The sequence below is a fragment of the Mangifera indica genome, chromosome 16, assembly GCF_011075055.1.
Source record: "Mangifera indica cultivar Alphonso chromosome 16, CATAS_Mindica_2.1, whole genome shotgun sequence".
Lineage (NCBI taxonomy): Eukaryota > Viridiplantae > Streptophyta > Magnoliopsida > Sapindales > Anacardiaceae > Mangifera > Mangifera indica.
The window spans coordinates 197,453-216,626 of NC_058152.1; the positions used below are offsets into that span (position 1 = coordinate 197,453).

The following is a 19,174-nucleotide window of genomic DNA, read 5'->3' on the forward strand; positions in this document are numbered from 1 at the left end:
TGACGAACACTAGTGCATCTTGAATGGTACCGATAACATCTGCTCACTTCTTAATCGAATATCAACCTTTGTTATGTGATCAATCTTGAGAAGTGCATGAGAATTCAATATGCTTGCTTAGAGTATTTTGCCCAGAGTTGAATGTGTAACGAAAAGGTTGAAGATTTGCTCGGAGTTGATTTAATAATAGTTCTCTTCATTATACAGGTGATGAATGAGAATTTTCACTTCAGGATGTTCTGGGTAGTGGGTACTATACAGTCATGAAGAGTCTTTGGTTTTGCCAATGTTCCTCTTGTCTATTTTCGTTCACTGCAGTGTCATGTCATGCTGTCAACATGAAAAAGAACATACATTCATATTTGAAATGAGTTTATTCAGCAAGTATTTAAATGACACGAATGACACATTTAGCGTTTTTATCATCATTATCATGTATTCAATGATTTGAGGATGAGTACATAGATACCTATAATTTTCACAGTGATCCCAAAAGTTATAGTTGAATTTAATCCAGATTGAGTTTGAGTAAGGCCTAATTCGAGATTAATTTAAATGAAAAAATATCAGTTTGAAACCAAAGACTTGAGGTTATAATTTTATTTTAATTTTGATATGAATTAACTTGAGCTTGAATATTTAATTTGAGTTCGAGTATGAGTTCAACTGAACTAAATTCAACCCTACCACATTGGTGATTTGTGGGGAGGACCCATCAGCGGCATCTTTGCCACAATGGGGTCATTATTAAGCGTGTTAGATGATGGTGATGAAAGTGGAAGGCAGGGAGTGGCTCAACAGAGCCTTATGGTGGCCTCTCTTCTTTCTTATCTGTTTTATCCCCACAACATGCTACACCATTATAATTTCAGCACGCTTGTGTTCCATTTGGAAAATTAAGCCTAATATAAAAGTCATCCTCTTCCAAATCAGAGAATTAACAAACCCTAATTTTGTGTAAGTTCTGTTCTCCTCTTCAAAAATAGAAGCATTTTGCATGTGAAAAAAGGATCACATCTATTGTTTTGTGGACCCTGATCTGATTTCTGGGCTTGCTCTAAGATTTTTTTCCACTTTTATGTTTCAATCATCATCGATATGCATTATTTTGGCTGACTTGTGACAAGGTAAGTTGAGTTCATAGCCAATTGGATTGGTTTCTGACATTACTTTTAACATAGAAAAGACAAATTCGACTAATGAGCTAATAACCCCTAAAAGATTTAGTCTAATAACTTATTCTTAGAGTCTCTTACTAGTATATACATTCAACTCTAGTCTTTTTACAAGAGTATAGAGTCAAATATATATACTTGAAATTAGAGTTGAATTCGAGATGAACTTTTTTAGACTTGAAATGAGTTTAGCTTAAACGAGTCCGAAACGAGTATAAATACAAATACGAACCTAAACAAAAATCAGGAAACGAATACGAGTCCAAATCTAAACAGGATAATACTCAGTTCGATCGACTCAACGAGCCGCGTTGAGCTCACTAGTTTATAAGTTGGCCTTCTCTTCTATTGTGCAGAGTTGGCCTTCTATTGTCCAATTGTTGTTCAAAAGCTTGTTTTATTGGCCTTCTATTGCATGAAAAAATATCACCGTTTGGGAGCATTTAAAGTTTAAATGAAACCCAAAAAATAACCATAATAAGTTTTTGATTATCTTCTTACCGTTTTTTCTCTATTGAAACTAAACTAAGCTACCGTCGGACTCCTCCATTTGCTCACAGTTGAAATATCGTTTAACCACCAAGACTGCAACGCTGTTCAACTGTCGACGAGATTTATCTCTCCAAAACCTTTCAAAATATTGGTGATGTCAATGACTACTTCAAGCCCCTGTAGCTAAGCTTCACAGCGACGAAAAATGTCCCCCTAGAGCTATCTCCCGAAGCTTATCTCATTGTTTTAGTAAGCATATCAATAGAGTTGTTTATTGAGATTTTTATTAGAAATATTTTAGGAAAGGAAAAAAAAGCACATTTAACAATCTTCTCTTTTTCAGGAACTTGGAAATGTGTGCTTGAGAATTTTAAATGGTGTTGAAACAGGGTTGCAAGATTTAAACCTTATTGAGGGAATTTTGAACTCAAGCTTGAACCAGAGCTAGTATATATGAACTCGAGTTTGGTGTGAGTCAAGCATGAACATTTAAATTATAAAACGAATCGAATACGAATATGTGTTTCAATAAGCTCGAACCAAGCTTAAACGAAAACAAACTAAACCATGTTCTAGTTTGGCTCAACATGTATCTACCCCTACTTGAAATTTCATAACTTAACCTTTTATTTTAGTCGTGGTGGGTAATTAATTACAAGTATATTTTTTACACAAAATTATTTATCATACATATTATCTTTTGTTATTATAATAACTTAACTTGGAACATCTAAATCTAAAATTAATTGATCATACTATCTATAAATAAAAACCTTTTTATTTTACAAAAACTAATGTTTTTAGACTTAGATTTAGCATTACTCTGATTGAATGAGCAGTTTAATCAAACATGACATAATTTAGTAATTTACACGTTTAATTATGTTGAAACCAACATAATGCTCTGGATAATCTAACGTAACAATTAAACCACATTCCAATACAATTCATCCGATTTAGCTAAAACAAATCTTGGCAATGACTCATAGCTGATTCGTCACCGTTTTCTATCGGCCCGATTGAGGTTTTAAAACTATGAACAAGCGTACAGGACAACCATAACACAGATGATAATAAAACACAAGAGCAAAACAAATTTCAGGTGAGGCAATTATATCAAATAAGTCCCCATACAACTCTACTATTTTATGTGCATCACATGCCCAACCTTTTGTTGATCTCATTTACTGGTTTGTTTCTTCTTCACTATTAAATTATTTATTTTTCGATTTTATATACAATTAAAACAAACAAACTCTTATTTAAGAACGTTCTTCCATAAGCATAACCTGGAACCACGAGATTTTTGTCAATTTCATAATTTTACCCTTCTGAATCAAGCATTATTCAATATCAAATAATATTTTTAGATTCAAACTGAATATTAATATGATAAAAATAATTATATTATAGATTAATATTAAATTAAATATTAATATATTATTATATAATTGAATGAGTTTAAATTTAAGTTAAATAATATTCCACCGTATTATAAAAAAATTTTGCAAGTTGTAAATTTATAGGTGAAGAATGCCCAGAAAAAACATAATATTGAAACTTACGAAAAATTACAACAATGAGACTCCATGGCCCAATGGATAAGGCGCTGGTCTACGGAACCAGAGATTCTGGGTTCGATCCCCAGTGGAGTCGTTTTCCAAAAAAGTAAAGAACATATTTTTACTCCACAAGAAGAAAAAAAAAATCAGTGAAATTCTTGCTTACCTATGGTCTTTACTTTAGAAGAAAATTATCACAGAATCTCAATATATTTTCTTTGCCAAAAGGAATTTAAAAAATAATAATAATAAATAAACAATATTGTTATCAATAATATTTTATGACCTTTTGACAAATTATACACCAAGTCGATTGAATTTGAGTTAGATAATAGACTTGGCTATGCTCGAAGCTATAATAGCCCTATTATTCAAAGCCATTATTGTCAATATAGCCAATTAAGACTAATTAATAATACTTCATATATAAACAATTATATGATAAGATGATTTTAAATTAAAGAGAATAACACAATTAGTTTATCAAATCATATGATGACATATTAATTTATTAGTATCCACTGTTTGTGCATGCATTATTACTCCAAACCATTCCTTCTAAGTTTATAACAAAGGTCAATCACATTCCTAAAAGGTGAAACTCCCCTAACATTCATCATTCTGAATAAGGTTAAATTTTTTGACTTGATTATGAAATCATGCATTAAACTGAAGTAGTAGTCATGCAAGGTAGTAAGAAGAGGATTGTCAAAAATAACATAAAGTTGATTGACAAGGAACAAATTGGCTTTATTCAATTCTCTCAAACATAATCTGGTCATTACATAAACATGTGGACTACAAAATGATCTCAAATATAATTCTTGAGAAAACTGCAAAATAGGACTACTTAAGGATCTCAAATATCATTCTTGTATGGAATAAGACTTCAACATAAAGCAAGCAACAAGAAAGAATGACTTGCTATGTGTACTAACAGAAGAAATTAACTCTAAAGGTTCAAAAGATGCAAAAAAAGACCAATATAGTGCTATCTACTATTGCATCCCTCTCTTATCCCAACTCCAAGCTTTGTTGTCATGTAAAGCAGCTGGCACTATATGATATGTAGAAGGTAAAAGCAAGCATTTAAACATTAAACATATACAGGGCAATTCAACTTCCTTACAAAGCTAGAGACGAGCGAAAAGATAAAATTAAAAGAAGCCGTTTCTATAAAAGAAAGAGCATCGCAAATCCTACCTCAGCTAGCGAATTCTATCTTGGTAGTCATCTGTCTCCACAACAAGATTTTAACATTATGATTGCACGACTTTGTTTTGTTTGACACATTCGGGTGCCTTGAACTCCTGGCATTTCCATGTTGGTGTCGGTTCGATTGGCATCACACCGTCTGAAGAAGGCTCAAGAGAAAACACAGCCATGTTACCAGGAGGTGGATTGTCCATGTTCTTATCAGCTAGAGGAGAGGCCCTACTAATCAGTTCCTCCTTAGGATTTACTCTGTCCTTGTAGTTGCAAATGCTTAAGGGCAACTTTTTTAGCTTGAGCCTTCCCCTCTTTTTGCCAGGAGAATTGGTATCATCCGATGTTTTCTCCTTTAAGTGATCTGATTCTGCTACACTACTGTCCTTCTCTACGCAAGATTTTTCATATTTAGATGCCTTTTCATCTGCTCTAACTGTGTTTGCTTCCTGAGGGAAGACCTGATGTTCAGAGTCCACCTGTCCTTCTACTGCATGTCCACTGGATGTACAAGTTGGATTTCCCCTCAAGATCAGAAGCCCATTTGGAACCCTAACTTTCTCAGAGGTGTGCAAGTTTTTAGGCTTCTTATGTCTGTTACCTTTCAAATCAGAACTCGAAAAGTTCTTTGAGATTCTGGGTGAGCTGTTCATAACTCGATGCAACCTTCGGGCTAGCTCTTCATCACTCTTATTATTCTCAATTGATTGATGCTTTTTGTACAAAAGCTGAACAGGAACATGTTTCTTCAACTTATTTTTTCTCAATCCTCTGTCCTTGGAAGCCATCTCTTCATTGAAAGAAGCAACCAAGTCTAAAGCATTCTTAGCAGCAGTTTTCGCTTTTGTGGCAATAGCAGCCTTCTTCTCGGCGGCAGCTCTTGCATCCTTTGCTGCCTTAATTGCAGCAATAGCTTCAGATTGAGCCAACTCTGCAATCTCCTCGTGTGAAAGAGTTGAATTATTCATTGTCAAATTCAATAAATTGTTAAGACGGGCATTAAATTCAATTGAATAAGGACTATAAGGAGGAGATGAAGAAGAAGCCACAGCTGGTGGAGGTGAAACACCATCACCATCACCATTTCCATTGGCATCAGAACTTTGTTTCTTGAATCCAGCTAGAAGGCGCTTTCGGGGAGGCAAAAGGACGTCAGCATCCAAGTGGTTGATGTCACAAATATTAGCCTCCATTATTCCCTGGCAATCAAACCCTAGACACCCAAATGATGGAAAATTCTCTTAACTGATGATATGATCACCCCTACTATATTACCACTAAAAAGATGAACCAATACTAAGTTAGAATAAAGCCTATAGCCAAACCCTAAACAAAATCTAAATCACTCAAAAAACCACAGACTTTATAAAAAAAAAAAAAATTTATTCAGAATCAGCATAGATTTGACCAAACTAGGCAACTGAATCAGATTTCATCAATGCTCAATTTTTACAAACAGAATCCATCAAACCAAAAGTAAATGAATAAAATTTTTGGAACCCTACACTTCATTTCCATTCAAGATTTAAAATAAAAATCCAACTTTAACTAAATCCCACATTCATTTATCAGATTTGAAGATTATATTCTTCTCTTATCTTAAAAACCATGTAATCCACAATGCAAAACGCAAGTTTGATTCTGTCCCACCTCCATTACCAATCAACCAAACCACCATTAATTTCCAAAACTCATCAACAAAACAAGGAAAGATCAAAACACAAAAGAATTCCCACAAACAAACACCATGCAGACAACACAATCAATCAAACACTTCTAAAAAAAAAAAAGAGAATTCCCATATTCCCATCTGAATTACAATCCAACCCACCAAATTACAAAACAATCCGGAACAACAGAAGCTTGATTCAATAGAATTACGTGAATCAGTTCAAATTCAGGGCCATTTTACGTGAAATTAAATGGTTAACAGCTGAATTTTAAAAACAACATAGGCAAGCGAACCTGAAGATATATCAAATGATGTCTTGACGTTAGGTTCTGTAAAGATATAGAAGAAGGAAAAGAAAGAAACGGCTGAGGAAATTAGGGTTTTTGGTAAAGGGTGAAGAAGAAATCCAGGGAGTTGAAGAAAAATATAAAAGAGAAGAGAAGAGATGGAAGATCTTGTGTTGTGTGTTTATATATGTGGTAAAATTTAATTTAATATAATTTATTTGATTGGTTCTTATTCTAGAAACCCATGAAAGCACATTCATCATCATCATCATCACCACTGCCATGATTTTGATCTTAGTTCTTTCCTTACAACTCCCCTCCCTCTTGCTCCTTAATTACATCAACACCACATTCTGTCTCATCTCACAAATCCAAGCTTTGGATTAGCTTCAAACTTGAATGCAAATCAAGTTCATATCCTCTTACTTGAGTTTGAACTCATTTAAATTTGTATAAAATATTATTAGAGGTATAGTTTTAAATAGATGAACAATATCATTGATAAGATAAATAATATCATTAAATAGTTAAATAAATTATTTTTAAATTGAAATGTCAAGTTTGAGGTATAGCACGAGACCCTCTCGTTCAAATTGAGTTAACTCGAAATCATCTCTATCTTTAAGGTTGAATTCGATCTGAATTACTTGAATTTGAATTGTAGCTTGAATCAAACACGTTGATTTCAAGCCAATAATTAGATTGTTTTCATAAATAAGTTGATTTTGAATCGATTCAAACATTAGACTTTGAATTTAGCACAAATCAAATCCAAAGTTCAATTACTTTAAAATTGAATTCACGCTTCAACTTATCAATCTCAAATTGTACTTTTTGAACTTGACTCAATCTCAAATTGTCCTTTGTTCAAGCTCAATGAAAATCAAATCTAGCCATAATTACATTTAGAAAAAATCTATTTTTGAATATACAAATGAGTATATATTATATATTATCATGTAATTAAATGTTATTTAATATTTAATTTAAAATTATTTAATTATTTAATAAAATATATTAAATATATATTTATTTGTATACATAAAATAGGTATATATAATTTTATTAATGAGAGTTATGAATATTTTCAATATATTTTCTTTTTTATGTACTTGTTTAGTTAGCAAAAGAGGTTAAGGGTGTTTTGGTGATTACACCTACAATAGGGTTTTGAACAAATAACCCTTGCGGTAATCTCAAAATTTAATCTATCTCATTCCTAAATATAAATAAACAATATCTGCTCAAACCCTTTTTTTTAAATCACTTTTAATCATAGTACTGTATTCAAACTCCACCAAACACCCTTAACGTAATGCTTTCAAACCAACTGAATTTGATTTATGTAAATTGGAATTAAAGTTTTAGTTTAGTAATTTAATTTAAAATTTTTTTAATAATACTATTTATTTTATCAATAATATTATTTATTTTATCAATAATTTAGACAATATCCTAGTTAGTTTGGGCGTATTTAATCAATATAATTTTAAGTATTTTTGTAATTACTTTATTAAAAAGATCAAAAGGATTAAGGGTATTTCAGTAATTACATTCTTTGTTTACCCGGGAGAGCATCAATTTCGGTGGACACGTGTTGATTGATGAGACATGACAACTAACACTCTCGCCTGTGATTTCATCGACACACCTCACCCCCCCAAAAAAAAAAAAAAAAGATACGCCCACGGAGCACTTTAGCAATGTTCGTTACGTCTAGTTACATAAACCGCCTTTTTATGCTCTTTGAGGTTTCATTTGAAAACGGCCCGCACTAAAAAAGATCGAAACTTTATGGTCAATGGGAACTATCAAAAGATTACCAGAGGCTCTTCGCAATACGATGCGTTCTGGGGTTCTCTTGTTTGACTTAACTAGAGTTGTGGAGGAGCTTGTTTTTAATAGCATTGATGCTAGTGCAACCAAGGTAATCACTTTGTGCTGAGAAATTGTTCCAATCTTTGAGTTACAACTGGGTTTTTGAAAATTTTCTGTAAATGTCTACTTTCCCTTTTTGTTTTGCCCTAAAGCTGGGTTTTTGCTCCTTTTTTTTTTCAGGTGTCAGTTTTTGTGGGTGTTGGGACTTCTTATGTGAAAGTAGTGGATAATGGTAAGTATTTTAGTAAAACTTTTGTGGGAAGTTGAAAATTGATTGAGTTGATTCTGCTTTTCGTGTTTCCAGGTTCGGGTATTTCTCGAGATGGGTTGACGCTGGTGGGAGAAAGATATGGTAGTTGAATGATCCTTTTTTCATCATTTAAGAGGTTTTGCTAGTTTTCATACAGTCTAGAAATAATGGTTGCTTGTTGTGTTTATAATTTGTTGATAGCGACATCAAAGCTTCAGCATTTGGCTGATATGGACGCTGCAAGTGTGACATTTGGTTATCGGGGTGAAGCATTGGCTTCTATGTCGGATGTTTCATTGTTAGAAATTATGACAAAAGCTTATGGGATGCCAAATGGATATCGCAAGGTCGTGAAGGTAGGAAAATTTTTGTGAATGCTGCTAATTTGGCTAGATTAATTGTTGTTGAAGCATTTCACCAACTCTTCAGGGGTCCAAATGTTTGTATCTTGGAATTGATGATGATAGGAAAGAAGTAGGCACAACAGGTAAATATTGTTACGGTGTTACTTGGAACTACCATTTCATGATATAGATTTTTTTTTTCTCTCTGGTGCTTAACCATCAGAAAATAAACATCTTTAAACTAATGACTTAGCTTCTTTCAGTTGTGGCTCGTGATTTATTTTACAACCAACCAGTTCGGAGGAAATATATGCAATCCAGGTTTACTTTTCTTGTTTTCTTCCTTTTTAGTTCACAGTGATGGTTCTCAAATTTTTCTAGTCATTTTTTCTTTGCTACCAATGCTCTTAACTGACTTGACGTGCATGTGATTTACATTACTACATTGGAAGCCCAAAGAAGGTCTTGCACTCAGTCAAAAAATGTCTATACCGTATTGCTCTTGTGCATTCCCAGGTTTCATTCAAAGTTGTTGACATTGAAAGGTTTTTTTCCTGGCACAATTCAAATGTAGAGCTTGCATCTGTTGTTTTTTTTTAGTTTGTTGACATTTTATTTCTTTGTTTAGTGAGGATGAGCTCCTCAGCACACATTTTGGTTCTTCGACTTTGTCACTGTTGATGAGTGGCTTTGGGATTGAAGATTCCAGCTTTCTTCATGAAATAAGTGCTAAGGATGGTGTATTAAGAATTTCTGGCTATATATCCAGTCCTTATGATAGTTTCTCTGTAAAGGTATAGTAGTTTCTATCAGCTGACTGAGCAACTGTATTAATTAATAATTGTACTATGTTTTGTTTTTCCTTTTTCTCATGATAGGATATTGTTTTTTTGCAGACCTTTCAATATGTCTGTATCCATGTCTGTGTGAATTCACTATTGATATTCAGTTTTGTTTGCTATATTGGGGTATAAGAGGATTTGGTACGTCGTATTTGGTTGTGGGCCTTCATAATTGCAGATATCAACTCACAATCCGTATGCAAAGGTCCTATTCACAAATTGTTGAATCACTTGGCCTCTAACTTCGACTGTTTGGATTCATGGAAGGCGAATAGTGGATCTCAAAAAGGAAAAAAAGTAGGTCTCAAGCATGTCCAACCTACATTGTGGATCTACGTTGCCCACGTTCTTTGTATGATTTAACCTTTGAACCATCAAAGACATATGTTGTATTCAAGGTAATAATTTTCATGTCTGATTGTAAATTATAAAAGCTTCAAGAACCTAACCCTAAACTCAAAGCCCTAAGGCTTAAAATTTCTTTGTTTGCCACTGAATTTTTTGTCTCTTTCCACTTTGCCAGGATTGGGAACCTGTACTTACCTTTATTGAGAGGGCCATTCAGACTGTGTGGATGGAAAGTGTAGTCTATGGTATATTCAATCACCTGTAATTTTCTTGTTATGGTTATAGCCTTCTTTAATTAATTTTTACAATGACTATTATTATTACTATTTTATGTTTCCAGGACAGTCCTTTAGTTATGCAGCTAATAAACTAGGAAAAGATGAACTGTGGAAGAGACAGGACAACATCATTTCAGTGGGAGGTACCATTCATAGTCTTGTATGTCAACTTATTCACAATTTCTTTGAGCTATTTAGATTAGGATTGTTTCATAAAATGGGAAAATTATATTGCTATTGCTATCAGGGTAGCCAGCTCCATGGTTAACTTTGGAATTAATTTAGATTAATTATTTTTTACTTTTCATATCTGAGGATCTTTTAACCCTTTTGTTACTAGAGTTTTTTGATACGGATGGGGATGCTGAATTTGCATTAGAGACTAGCAGGTTTCACATTGATCATGCTTCTCCTCACCTTCCCTCCTCTTTGGAGAAGCTTACCAAAAAGGACAGCCATTTGTATCATGGGGAATGTGAAGGAATCATATTTCAGGAGTTTCATATAGATACTGCAAAAGTTGAAGAGAAGAATGCAGAGACAGAATTTGTTTGTCAGACTGACTATTCTTTTCTAACTTCTGATGGTTCAAACACTGAATGGTTTAATGCAGTTCCCCAGAGGGAGGTTGAGATAGATACTGCAGAGCGTGAAGAGAACACCATGGAGATGGAATTTGTTTGTCAAACTGACTATTCTTCTCAATCTTCAGATGGTTCGTTTGCTAGATGCTTAACCACAGTTCCCCAGAACACTGAACAGCATCCTTGGACAGCTGATATTAAATCTTCGTCAAAAGAAGATTATTTGTTGGATAATAGCCTCTCAGCTTTAAGAAAATCCAGCTCTTGTGTGAAGGATGAGTTGTCGAGTTTTCAATTTGGGAAAGAGTACCTTAAAATTGAATCTGTTGTGTGCAGTGGAACGTCAGAAAATGCATTAAATTTTGATAGGGATGAATTTAGCCATGAATTAGAGATAAACATGAATATAAAAAAACCTTATCAGTTGGGTTACTCCTCAGAGGACAGCCTGTCATTTGGTGGGGCTTCGTTTGCTGGTGAGGAAAGATTTGAATCACTGATTGATAGATTCAAGTACAAACGCAGGAGGGTTTTGTCTGATGAAAGAGACGATATCTTGGAAGTTGATGCAAGTGACACAGGTTCTGATTTATATTCAAAGAGTCTATGGCAGGATGAGGCATCTTGTGCTCAGCATGTCCCCAAATTCATGAGAAAAGGAGACATACCAACTCGTTTTGATCTTCTGTCAAGAGCTTCTCCAAAGACATTTCCATCTTATGGTGAGTCTTGTAATGAAGAGACTGGCCTCCTATCAGATTTAATAATACAGCTGGGGGACTCTAGCACTGGCCATCAGTCTATAAATTCTGAATGGTGCTATGGAATCTCAGATCCCTTCTATCGAGCTGCTTCTTGGGAAGTTGGACATTTCTACAATAAAAATTGTCTTGATGGAAGCTCCAAATTCGATAAAGAGGCTAATTATGGGCAAATAAAAGATGCTGTAGAGAAATGCAATTCTGGCTCTGACATAAGGTTGAAGCACACCAACCAAGAAAACTGCAATTCAATTTGCACAAGCACTGAATTGGATTTTGATGATTATCATCATTCTAGCAAATACTTATTCAAATTACTTCAGGAACAAAATCTTCCTAGAAGATTCTCCCTAGATCGTTCTGGTATGTCAGTTGATGAGACAGAGTTATGCCTTCTCTCATATGGTCGAGACTTTGGTAAAAGTGAAAACTTAAGGCATCAGTTTAGATATTATACTTGTGAACCAAATTCTTTTTTTAGAGCAAGGTCAAGAAGAAGCCATTCTGCTCCACCTTTTCACAGACATAAGAGGAGGTTTATCTCCTTAAGTCATTGTTCAAAAATGCAAGCTGGAGAATCAAATATTAACTCCTTCCGTTGTGTGCAAACTTCTCCAGGTGGTTGTCCTGATATGTATTGTTCTTATGAGACTTGACACAATTATGCCAGACTAAATATTATGTCTGCTATTTTTGCAGAAGCTGGCCTGATGAAGAATCTCCATCAATCTTCTGGTGAATGTCATCCAAACTTAAACTCAAGTCCTGAGGAAGATTTAGAATTTGGCATCAGGTACTACAATTTTATAGTGCCCAAATAAGTTGTTTTTGAAGTTGCAGAATTATATTTGTTTCTAACCCTGGCATATCACAGACCAACTATTTTTAAGAAGCAAGATAATATGATGAACATGAAGAAGACTCAAAAGGTTGAACATTTTAAGCAATTGCAATGTTCACAGGCTCACCAAGCAGCTCATATTGAAGGTAATTATGTTTTTTCAGCTGAAGTTATGCTTGGTTTGATAGCATTTGTCTATATAGAGCTAGTATAAATGTGAAGTTATAGCAGGAACTGTCCATGTCGCAAATCATAAACTTAAAGAGGAGCTTGTTTATTATTCTCATCTTATTTCAAAGAACTCTATTGAGCATTAAAGGACATTTTAATTGACAACCGTAACGATTCAAACCATGCCTTTTGTTTTCGGAAAATTCCCCAATTATTAAATTGTGGCTTATACTCCTGGAAAACATATATTTTTGTCTCCATTAATATATTAACAAGCAATTATCTCATTTTTCAGATTTTATCTCTAAGGAAATTCTGGATTCAGTAGATTCCGGGACCAAATGGAAGAACAGCTGTCCACAGACAACAGTTGAGGTTCTTTTATTATTTGATAGTTTTTATGGTTTTTTTTTTTCCAGTGCAGATAGGTTTTACATGATTGTAAATTAGGCATAAAAAATTTTTATCCACTTTGTTCAGAATAACAACAGATCAAGTGATATTGACAATCAAGATAATATACTTGACATCTCTTCGGGACTCCTGCATCTTGTTGGTGATTCGTTGGTTCCTGAATCTATTAGTAAGAATTGCCTTGAATATGCCAAAGTTCTCCAACAGGTTGATAAGAAATTCATCCCAGTAGTGGCTGGTGGAACACTTGCTCTTATTGATCAGGTTCATCCAACATATCTATTTTCATTTTTATTCCTGTTGTCTTAGGATGCAGTTTGTGCATTCTGTTTCTTAGAAAGTGTGTGTGGAAATCATATATTCTGTACAATAAATTTGAATGGATATGATTTTGTTTTGACTGTTATGTAAAACACATATATGCTTCTTAACGGAATTGGGGAACTAATGTTTGATATGTTGTCTATTGGTATGAATAATTCGGTGCCTTTTTTGGATGAAAACATGGTTGCTGCAGGAATGATTCAAAGCAAATTTCCATGTGCAAAAAATACTTGTACACCCAAACATGTGCGAGTTGATATTCAGTTTTTGCTCATTGTTAAGATACTTATTCACACAACCATGCACAAGTAAATATTAAGTTTTTTGCCTGATGCATTTATAACTGTTCCACTCTTGATATTATCACTTTCAAATGCACAATAAGAGGAACCCTCAGTAAGAATTTCTCAGTGTTAGTGACTTTGATTATGCTTTTCTTCTACAGCATGCTGCAGATGAAAGAATTCGACTAGAAGAACTTCGTAGAAAGGTGAAAATTATTTTTTAACTTAAATTTGCAAAATTTGCATCTATTTCAACTTATAGGACTTAGTTGAATGTTTAGGTATTATCTGGGGAAGGGAAGACAGTTACCTATCTAGATGCCGAACAAGAACTGGTATGTTTTAACGCTATATAAGGTTTGATGCACGCCTGCGGAGATTTATTTTACATGGTCTATGATTCTTAAGGTAATATATAATAACAGGTCCTTCCAGAGATTGGGTATCAGCTACTGCATAACTATGCTGAACAGATGAAAGATTGGGGATGGATCTGCAACATTCACACTCAAGGTTCAAGGTCCTTCAAAAAGTAAATCTCTATCTGTCTAACACTGCTTTCATACTTGAATAGCATCTGCCTGAAAAACATAAAATTAGTGCCAGTCTCCTGTGTGACACCCTATGACAGAAATTGATGTTATTGGTTGGAATGAATTGAAATGTTTCCCTGGTTCTGAGCGTGGCTGATTTACATGTTCTATTACTTCATATAATTCCTTCTCTTATTATTCATTGCTTATTACTTATTTTTTGAGTGGGGTTTGTGATTTGAAACATGCGTTTAGGAATTTGAATCTCCTTCATCAGCAGCCAACAGTTGTGACACTTCTTGCAGTAAGCACTGTCACTTCCTATTTCACTTTATTTATTCTCTCTTTCTGCTAGTTGAATTCTGGTCAGGGGAGAAATTTATTATCTATTTCTAACGTTGTGGATCTATGGTTGGAAATTGATTCTTCGAAACTTGTAGCTGATCTGTTGTTCACTTTTAATGGTGCAAATAGTCTTCTTCTCTTGAGCTGTTCATTTCATATTTAATATAATCATTTATGTAACATGGCATGCAGGTACCTTGCATTCTAGGTGTAAATTTATCTGATATAGACCTTTTAGAATTTCTTCAGCAGGTAATCTAGAAACTGCATCTCATATCTTACCATTCCTCTTTTGTTTTTGTTTTTGTTTTTTTTGTTTCTTTTCATACTGACTGTTTCTGATTCTAAATTGTTTTGCACTTCTAGCTTGCTGATACAGATGGATCATCAACCATACCTCCCGCTGTTCTTCGGGTCCTCAATTCCAAAGCATGCAGAGGTACATGCTTAGTCTTGGTAGACATGCTTCCCATGTAGCTGATTAAATGTAAAACTTGTCTGTCTGTGAAAACTGGCATACAACATATATGTGGTTGTAATTTTTTTAGCGAAAATACTTCTATATGGACCAGTATTACTCTGGAGATGCCATACAGCACATTTAGGACTTCTTTTTCCTCATGCTACATTTCACCAATTCCACTGTATTAACCAAATGTGCACATTTTTATGTCTTTTAACTCTTTTTTCTTTTCTAAGTTATGCTGTTACAATGTGTTGGATTGTTAAGGAGCAATCATGTTTGGAGATTCTTTGCTTCCTTCAGAATGCTCACTAATTGTTGAAGAACTAAAGCATACCTCTCTGTGTTTCCAAGTAAGTTGAGCTTAAATGGAATTTTCCTAGAGGCGATATCATGGTCTTTTGGATAATTAGAAAATATTTTTTTTGCAGTGTGCTCATGGGCGACCAACAACAGTCCCACTTGTCAACTTGGAGGCATTGCATAAACAGATCGCTCAGCTCAGAGTATTGAATGATAATTCAAGTGAGTCATGGCATGGGTTGCATCGACATGAAATGAGTCTTGCACACACAAGTCAGCGTTTACGTGCAGCTAGATGAGAGTGTTCATGAGAAACCATAATTACTATAATAGCTTTGGAGGCCCTGTATATGTAATTGAGAATTCATCATTGTAAATTCATTGTTATTCCAGTTTATAGCTTATCCTGGAACATTGATTCATTCTTTAGTAACAGATTTTTCACATAATGAAGCATGATTTTCTCTCTTTCCTGTTTCTGGTTAACTTTTTTCTGCATTATGGGTTTGCATCACCTTGAATAGCCCATCTTGAATACAAAATTTGGTTCTGCTTAACTTAAAGGTCTCATTTCATCTGCATGTAGGGCTCCAATTGAGCTGAACTGATTTGAGTAATGTTAGGTTCTAGTTTGGCTTGATTGTGCAATAAGATCTTAGAAATGTTGGAGTTAAACTAGTTCAAGCTATATCCTGTCGAGCTAAGGATATAAATTGTTGGTTCAAATTCTACTAGAAAATTATAATTAAATCTCTTAGCTTATATATGTTTATCAATTTCATATTTCAAATTTTGATATAAGATTTCCAAAGTGTAAATCAAAATTATAAACTTTAACGGTCTATCGACATTATACTTGAATCAAACTGCAACCTTGCTAGCTTACCAAGCTGAGAAACAGCGGTCTATAATTAAATCTCACTTGTTTGCAGCCCTCGTTGCATGTATGTTGAGGTCAACAGATTCTTGCATTTACGTATTAACCTTCTGTGCAAACCGACAACAACAATATAATAGAGAGACGACATCAAAACTTTTTGAGCTTTCTATTGAACTAAAAGATACTATTAAGAGAGAAAGTATCATGAAAAATCCAAGTAAAGCCTCCTGAACTATCTCTAGCAGCACCATAAGGGAGTTGCACATTGATTGTAAAGCAAATGTACATGCCAGCAGTCAGTGTACAATGTTATGAAACTCATTGAAGTTTGTTAAGTCTGCGGATGCATTTCACCTTGATCAGAACTCAAGCCTGCAAGTTCATCTTCACTGAAAAGTTTGATTTATGCTGCAGGTTCAACAAACAGATTTGCTCCAACAGTCTCAAACAAGAGGTCATGATATAGTGGAGTAGCTGAATTGACAACAGTAAGTTGGTCAAACTCGACGACGATACCTCCAATTATATCCTGATGAGTATTGCGCACAAGTGTTTCTTCATTATATCACATTGCTGATATACACTTCTAAGATTATGAACCATCATCTGTATCTGGTCCTTTTTTATCATCAACGGTAGCACATAGAGCCTTCCAGATGGGAACTAACATCTTCACTGGTGGACGTAGTTCCTGAGTAATAAATTAAACTTTTTACAAACCAATAAAAAACCCTAGGCAAATGCAGAATTACATTAAACTGGTCAATATTCCCTCAGCTAATATAATATAATATATATGTCCTAAATTGCCTACATGCTGTACTGCTAAATCTTAATCCACGTGCATTTTCATAGCCATCCTGTCTAGTAGAAGTTTATTTTGAAATACAGGTGAATTTACCTTGAACACAAGTGTCAACTCTCCTTCATCACGTACAACTAATGATAGGCTCCAGTAACATGTGATTGGAGTCACACATTCTAGCAATACAGGTCTCAAAATCTTTCCAAGGGGGAAAAACCGGCGTATTATTCTTCCACTGTAAGTAAAAAAACAATAGATGAACAATGACAGCGAGGGACACATCCTACTTCTGGCAGAATCAAAATTGAAAATCACAAAGAACTGCTTCACAAATGAAATAGTTTAAAATACTGAGCTGTCTCTACTACATTAGTTTCAAAGGTCAAGGCAAGATTAATCATATTTGCGTGTGGCAGAACACCACAGAATCACTTTCAGGTCCAAGGGAGAAACTGTATAGGAGAAATTTGGTCCAAGAGAATCAAGGTGCATTCCTCTAAGACTTGAAATAAGAAGCAAGTTCTGAGCCAATTAATCACAAGAGAAAGTCCAGATGAGAAATTTGGCTTCAAAATTCAAAAATGGACCAGACTAAAGCTCGTAAAAAAAAAAAAAAAAGCCAGTTTCTACCCAATTTATTGCCAGACCTTAACATATGTTATTAGCAACAGTGGAGACTCACCTCTTCCATTATAATTTTTTATTCGCCTGTTTTGGAAAGGAACTAAATGTCTAATTTATTTTGAAACAAAGGACATCTAAAATCTATTGCAAACATGTCTGTGCAAGAAAGTTAAAACAACAAACAGGATGAAACAGATAATAAACCCAGAGAATATATGGGTAATGTGCATCAGACTAACTAATTAGAGACAAAACATAAACTCACTCCTCCAATTAATTGAATATTTCTTATATCCAACTAGAAAGAAAACTAGAAAAGAGTGAAATAGTTACCTTAAATAGTGAGTTTCAAGTTGAACTCCCAAAGCCGGCATAATTATAACAGATTCTGAAATCACTCCACCATTAAAACAAAGTTAAACGATGCCATTGCCAATATTTTTCTCAAGCAGAAAAGATAAATAACTCATCTTTTGTTATTTCTCTTCAGAATTTTAACAACAAAAGTTCATCAAGTTCTAACCTTTTTCAACAGGTTTCCAAAGTGACAGCTTAACAAAGAAGCCACTTAAAACAAAGCTCCACAAAAGCATAGAAATTGATTCGCTCTGTTGTTAAAACAATATTTACATCAGATGCTAACTCAAACAGCTCTACTGTAATATTAAATTTTGCAAAATTCATTCAATATTCAGCACTAAATTACCAAAAAAAACCCACATTCATTTTCAATAACCAAAACAAAATTCACAATATAATGTGCATTAGCCAACAATAGTCAGCATAAAATTTGCGGGTACTTCGTCTAAACCCTAACAAACAAAAATTTAGGATAACACCCAGAAGCTAAGATTCACGAGAAGGCTGATCTGGGAAACGAAATTGAAGCAAAAGGGTATCGAAAAATACAATGAAGATGAGAAATTGATACCTTGTATAGAAAAATAAACAATGAATTTGATAAAACAAAGACGACAGAGAGATAAAGGAAGAAGCGCTTTGCCCTGCTTCTTCTCACAAAAATATGGTGTATGTCAATGGCTTCAATGGGCCATTTGCATTCACGCGCGTAAGCATATCTTCCATTAACAATTGAATTTTCATCCACCATTTTAATACTTTAAGCATTCCTTGTTTATAACAGGGAAATTGTTGGCTCCTGCTTAACAAGACGTAAACAAACCCATGTACTTGGGGGGATAGTGATCGAACTTATAAAGGAAACGACAGCGTTTTACAGTAAAAAGGTTATCTTTTAAAATATTTTAGAACCATTTTCCTAATTAATTATCAAAAGTTTCATGGGGCATGTTAGTATGTAGTAGGGGTGGATTCGAAGTGAGCTTGTTCAAGCTCGAAACGAGTTTTGCTCGAATGAGCTCGAGCCCGAACACGAGCCTAAATTTTAAGCAAAAAATGAATACGAGTCCGAATCCGAACACTGGTTAAGTGAGCCGAGCACTCAAATAAAAAAATATTTAACTTAGAATAAACGACACCGTTTGTTT

General features: G+C 34.2%; 3 protein-coding genes and 1 non-coding gene across 6 annotated transcripts; 2 read left to right on the top strand and 2 right to left on the bottom strand.

Annotated features, from left to right (window-relative positions):
• Positions 1-3,250: 3,250 nt before the first annotated feature.
• TRNAR-ACG lies at positions 3,251-3,323 on the top strand. Its single transcript has one exon. It is a non-coding gene; the product is annotated as a tRNA-Arg (tRNA).
• A 635-nt stretch (positions 3,324-3,958) lies between these two features.
• On the bottom strand, positions 3,959-6,587 carry LOC123199443. Of its 2 annotated transcripts, none has more exons than XM_044614450.1 (2): positions 6,401-6,587; positions 3,959-5,648 (listed from the first exon to the last, which is right to left on the bottom strand). In XM_044614450.1, exon 2 carries the CDS (start codon positions 5,626-5,628, stop codon positions 4,489-4,491), a length of 1,140 nt encoding a protein of 379 aa, XP_044470385.1. In that variant the 5' UTR covers positions 5,629-5,648; positions 6,401-6,587; the 3' UTR covers positions 3,959-4,488. The 2 variants fall into 2 exon arrangements, with proteins under 2 accessions (XP_044470385.1, XP_044470386.1); XM_044614451.1 differs by having other exon boundaries at positions 3,959-5,712.
• A 1,532-nt stretch (positions 6,588-8,119) lies between these two features.
• On the top strand, positions 8,120-15,825 carry LOC123199425 (DNA mismatch repair protein MLH3). Its single transcript, XM_044614427.1, is given in 26 exon segments — positions 8,120-8,321; positions 8,453-8,504; positions 8,577-8,624; positions 8,724-8,878; positions 8,952-9,009; positions 9,130-9,187; positions 9,319-9,411; positions 9,495-9,660; positions 9,763-9,778; positions 9,887-10,003; positions 10,006-10,106; positions 10,232-10,301; positions 10,397-10,477; positions 10,675-12,297; positions 12,379-12,472; positions 12,554-12,666; positions 12,987-13,066; positions 13,172-13,369; positions 13,875-13,919; positions 13,995-14,048; positions 14,139-14,245; positions 14,502-14,550; positions 14,784-14,843; positions 14,958-15,030; positions 15,322-15,407; positions 15,486-15,825. Coding segments are annotated over 26 exon segments (3,894 nt in total). The 5' UTR covers positions 8,120-8,195; the 3' UTR covers positions 15,657-15,825.
• Positions 15,826-16,381: 556 nt separating this feature from the next.
• LOC123198789 lies at positions 16,382-18,849 on the bottom strand. Of its 2 annotated transcripts, XR_006498133.1 has the most exons (6): positions 18,598-18,849; positions 18,190-18,274; positions 18,000-18,054; positions 17,139-17,277; positions 16,754-16,928; positions 16,382-16,645 (listed from the first exon to the last, which is right to left on the bottom strand). XR_006498133.1 is itself a non-coding variant. In XM_044613562.1 (5 exons), the coding sequence occupies exons 1-5, from the start codon at positions 18,775-18,777 to the stop codon at positions 16,830-16,832; spliced, it is 558 nt and encodes a 185-aa protein (XP_044469497.1). In that variant the 5' UTR covers positions 18,778-18,849; the 3' UTR covers positions 16,382-16,829. The 2 variants fall into 2 exon arrangements, 1 of the variants encoding a protein (XP_044469497.1); XM_044613562.1 differs by having other exon boundaries at positions 16,382-16,928.
• Between the last annotated feature and the right edge of the window lie 325 nt (positions 18,850-19,174).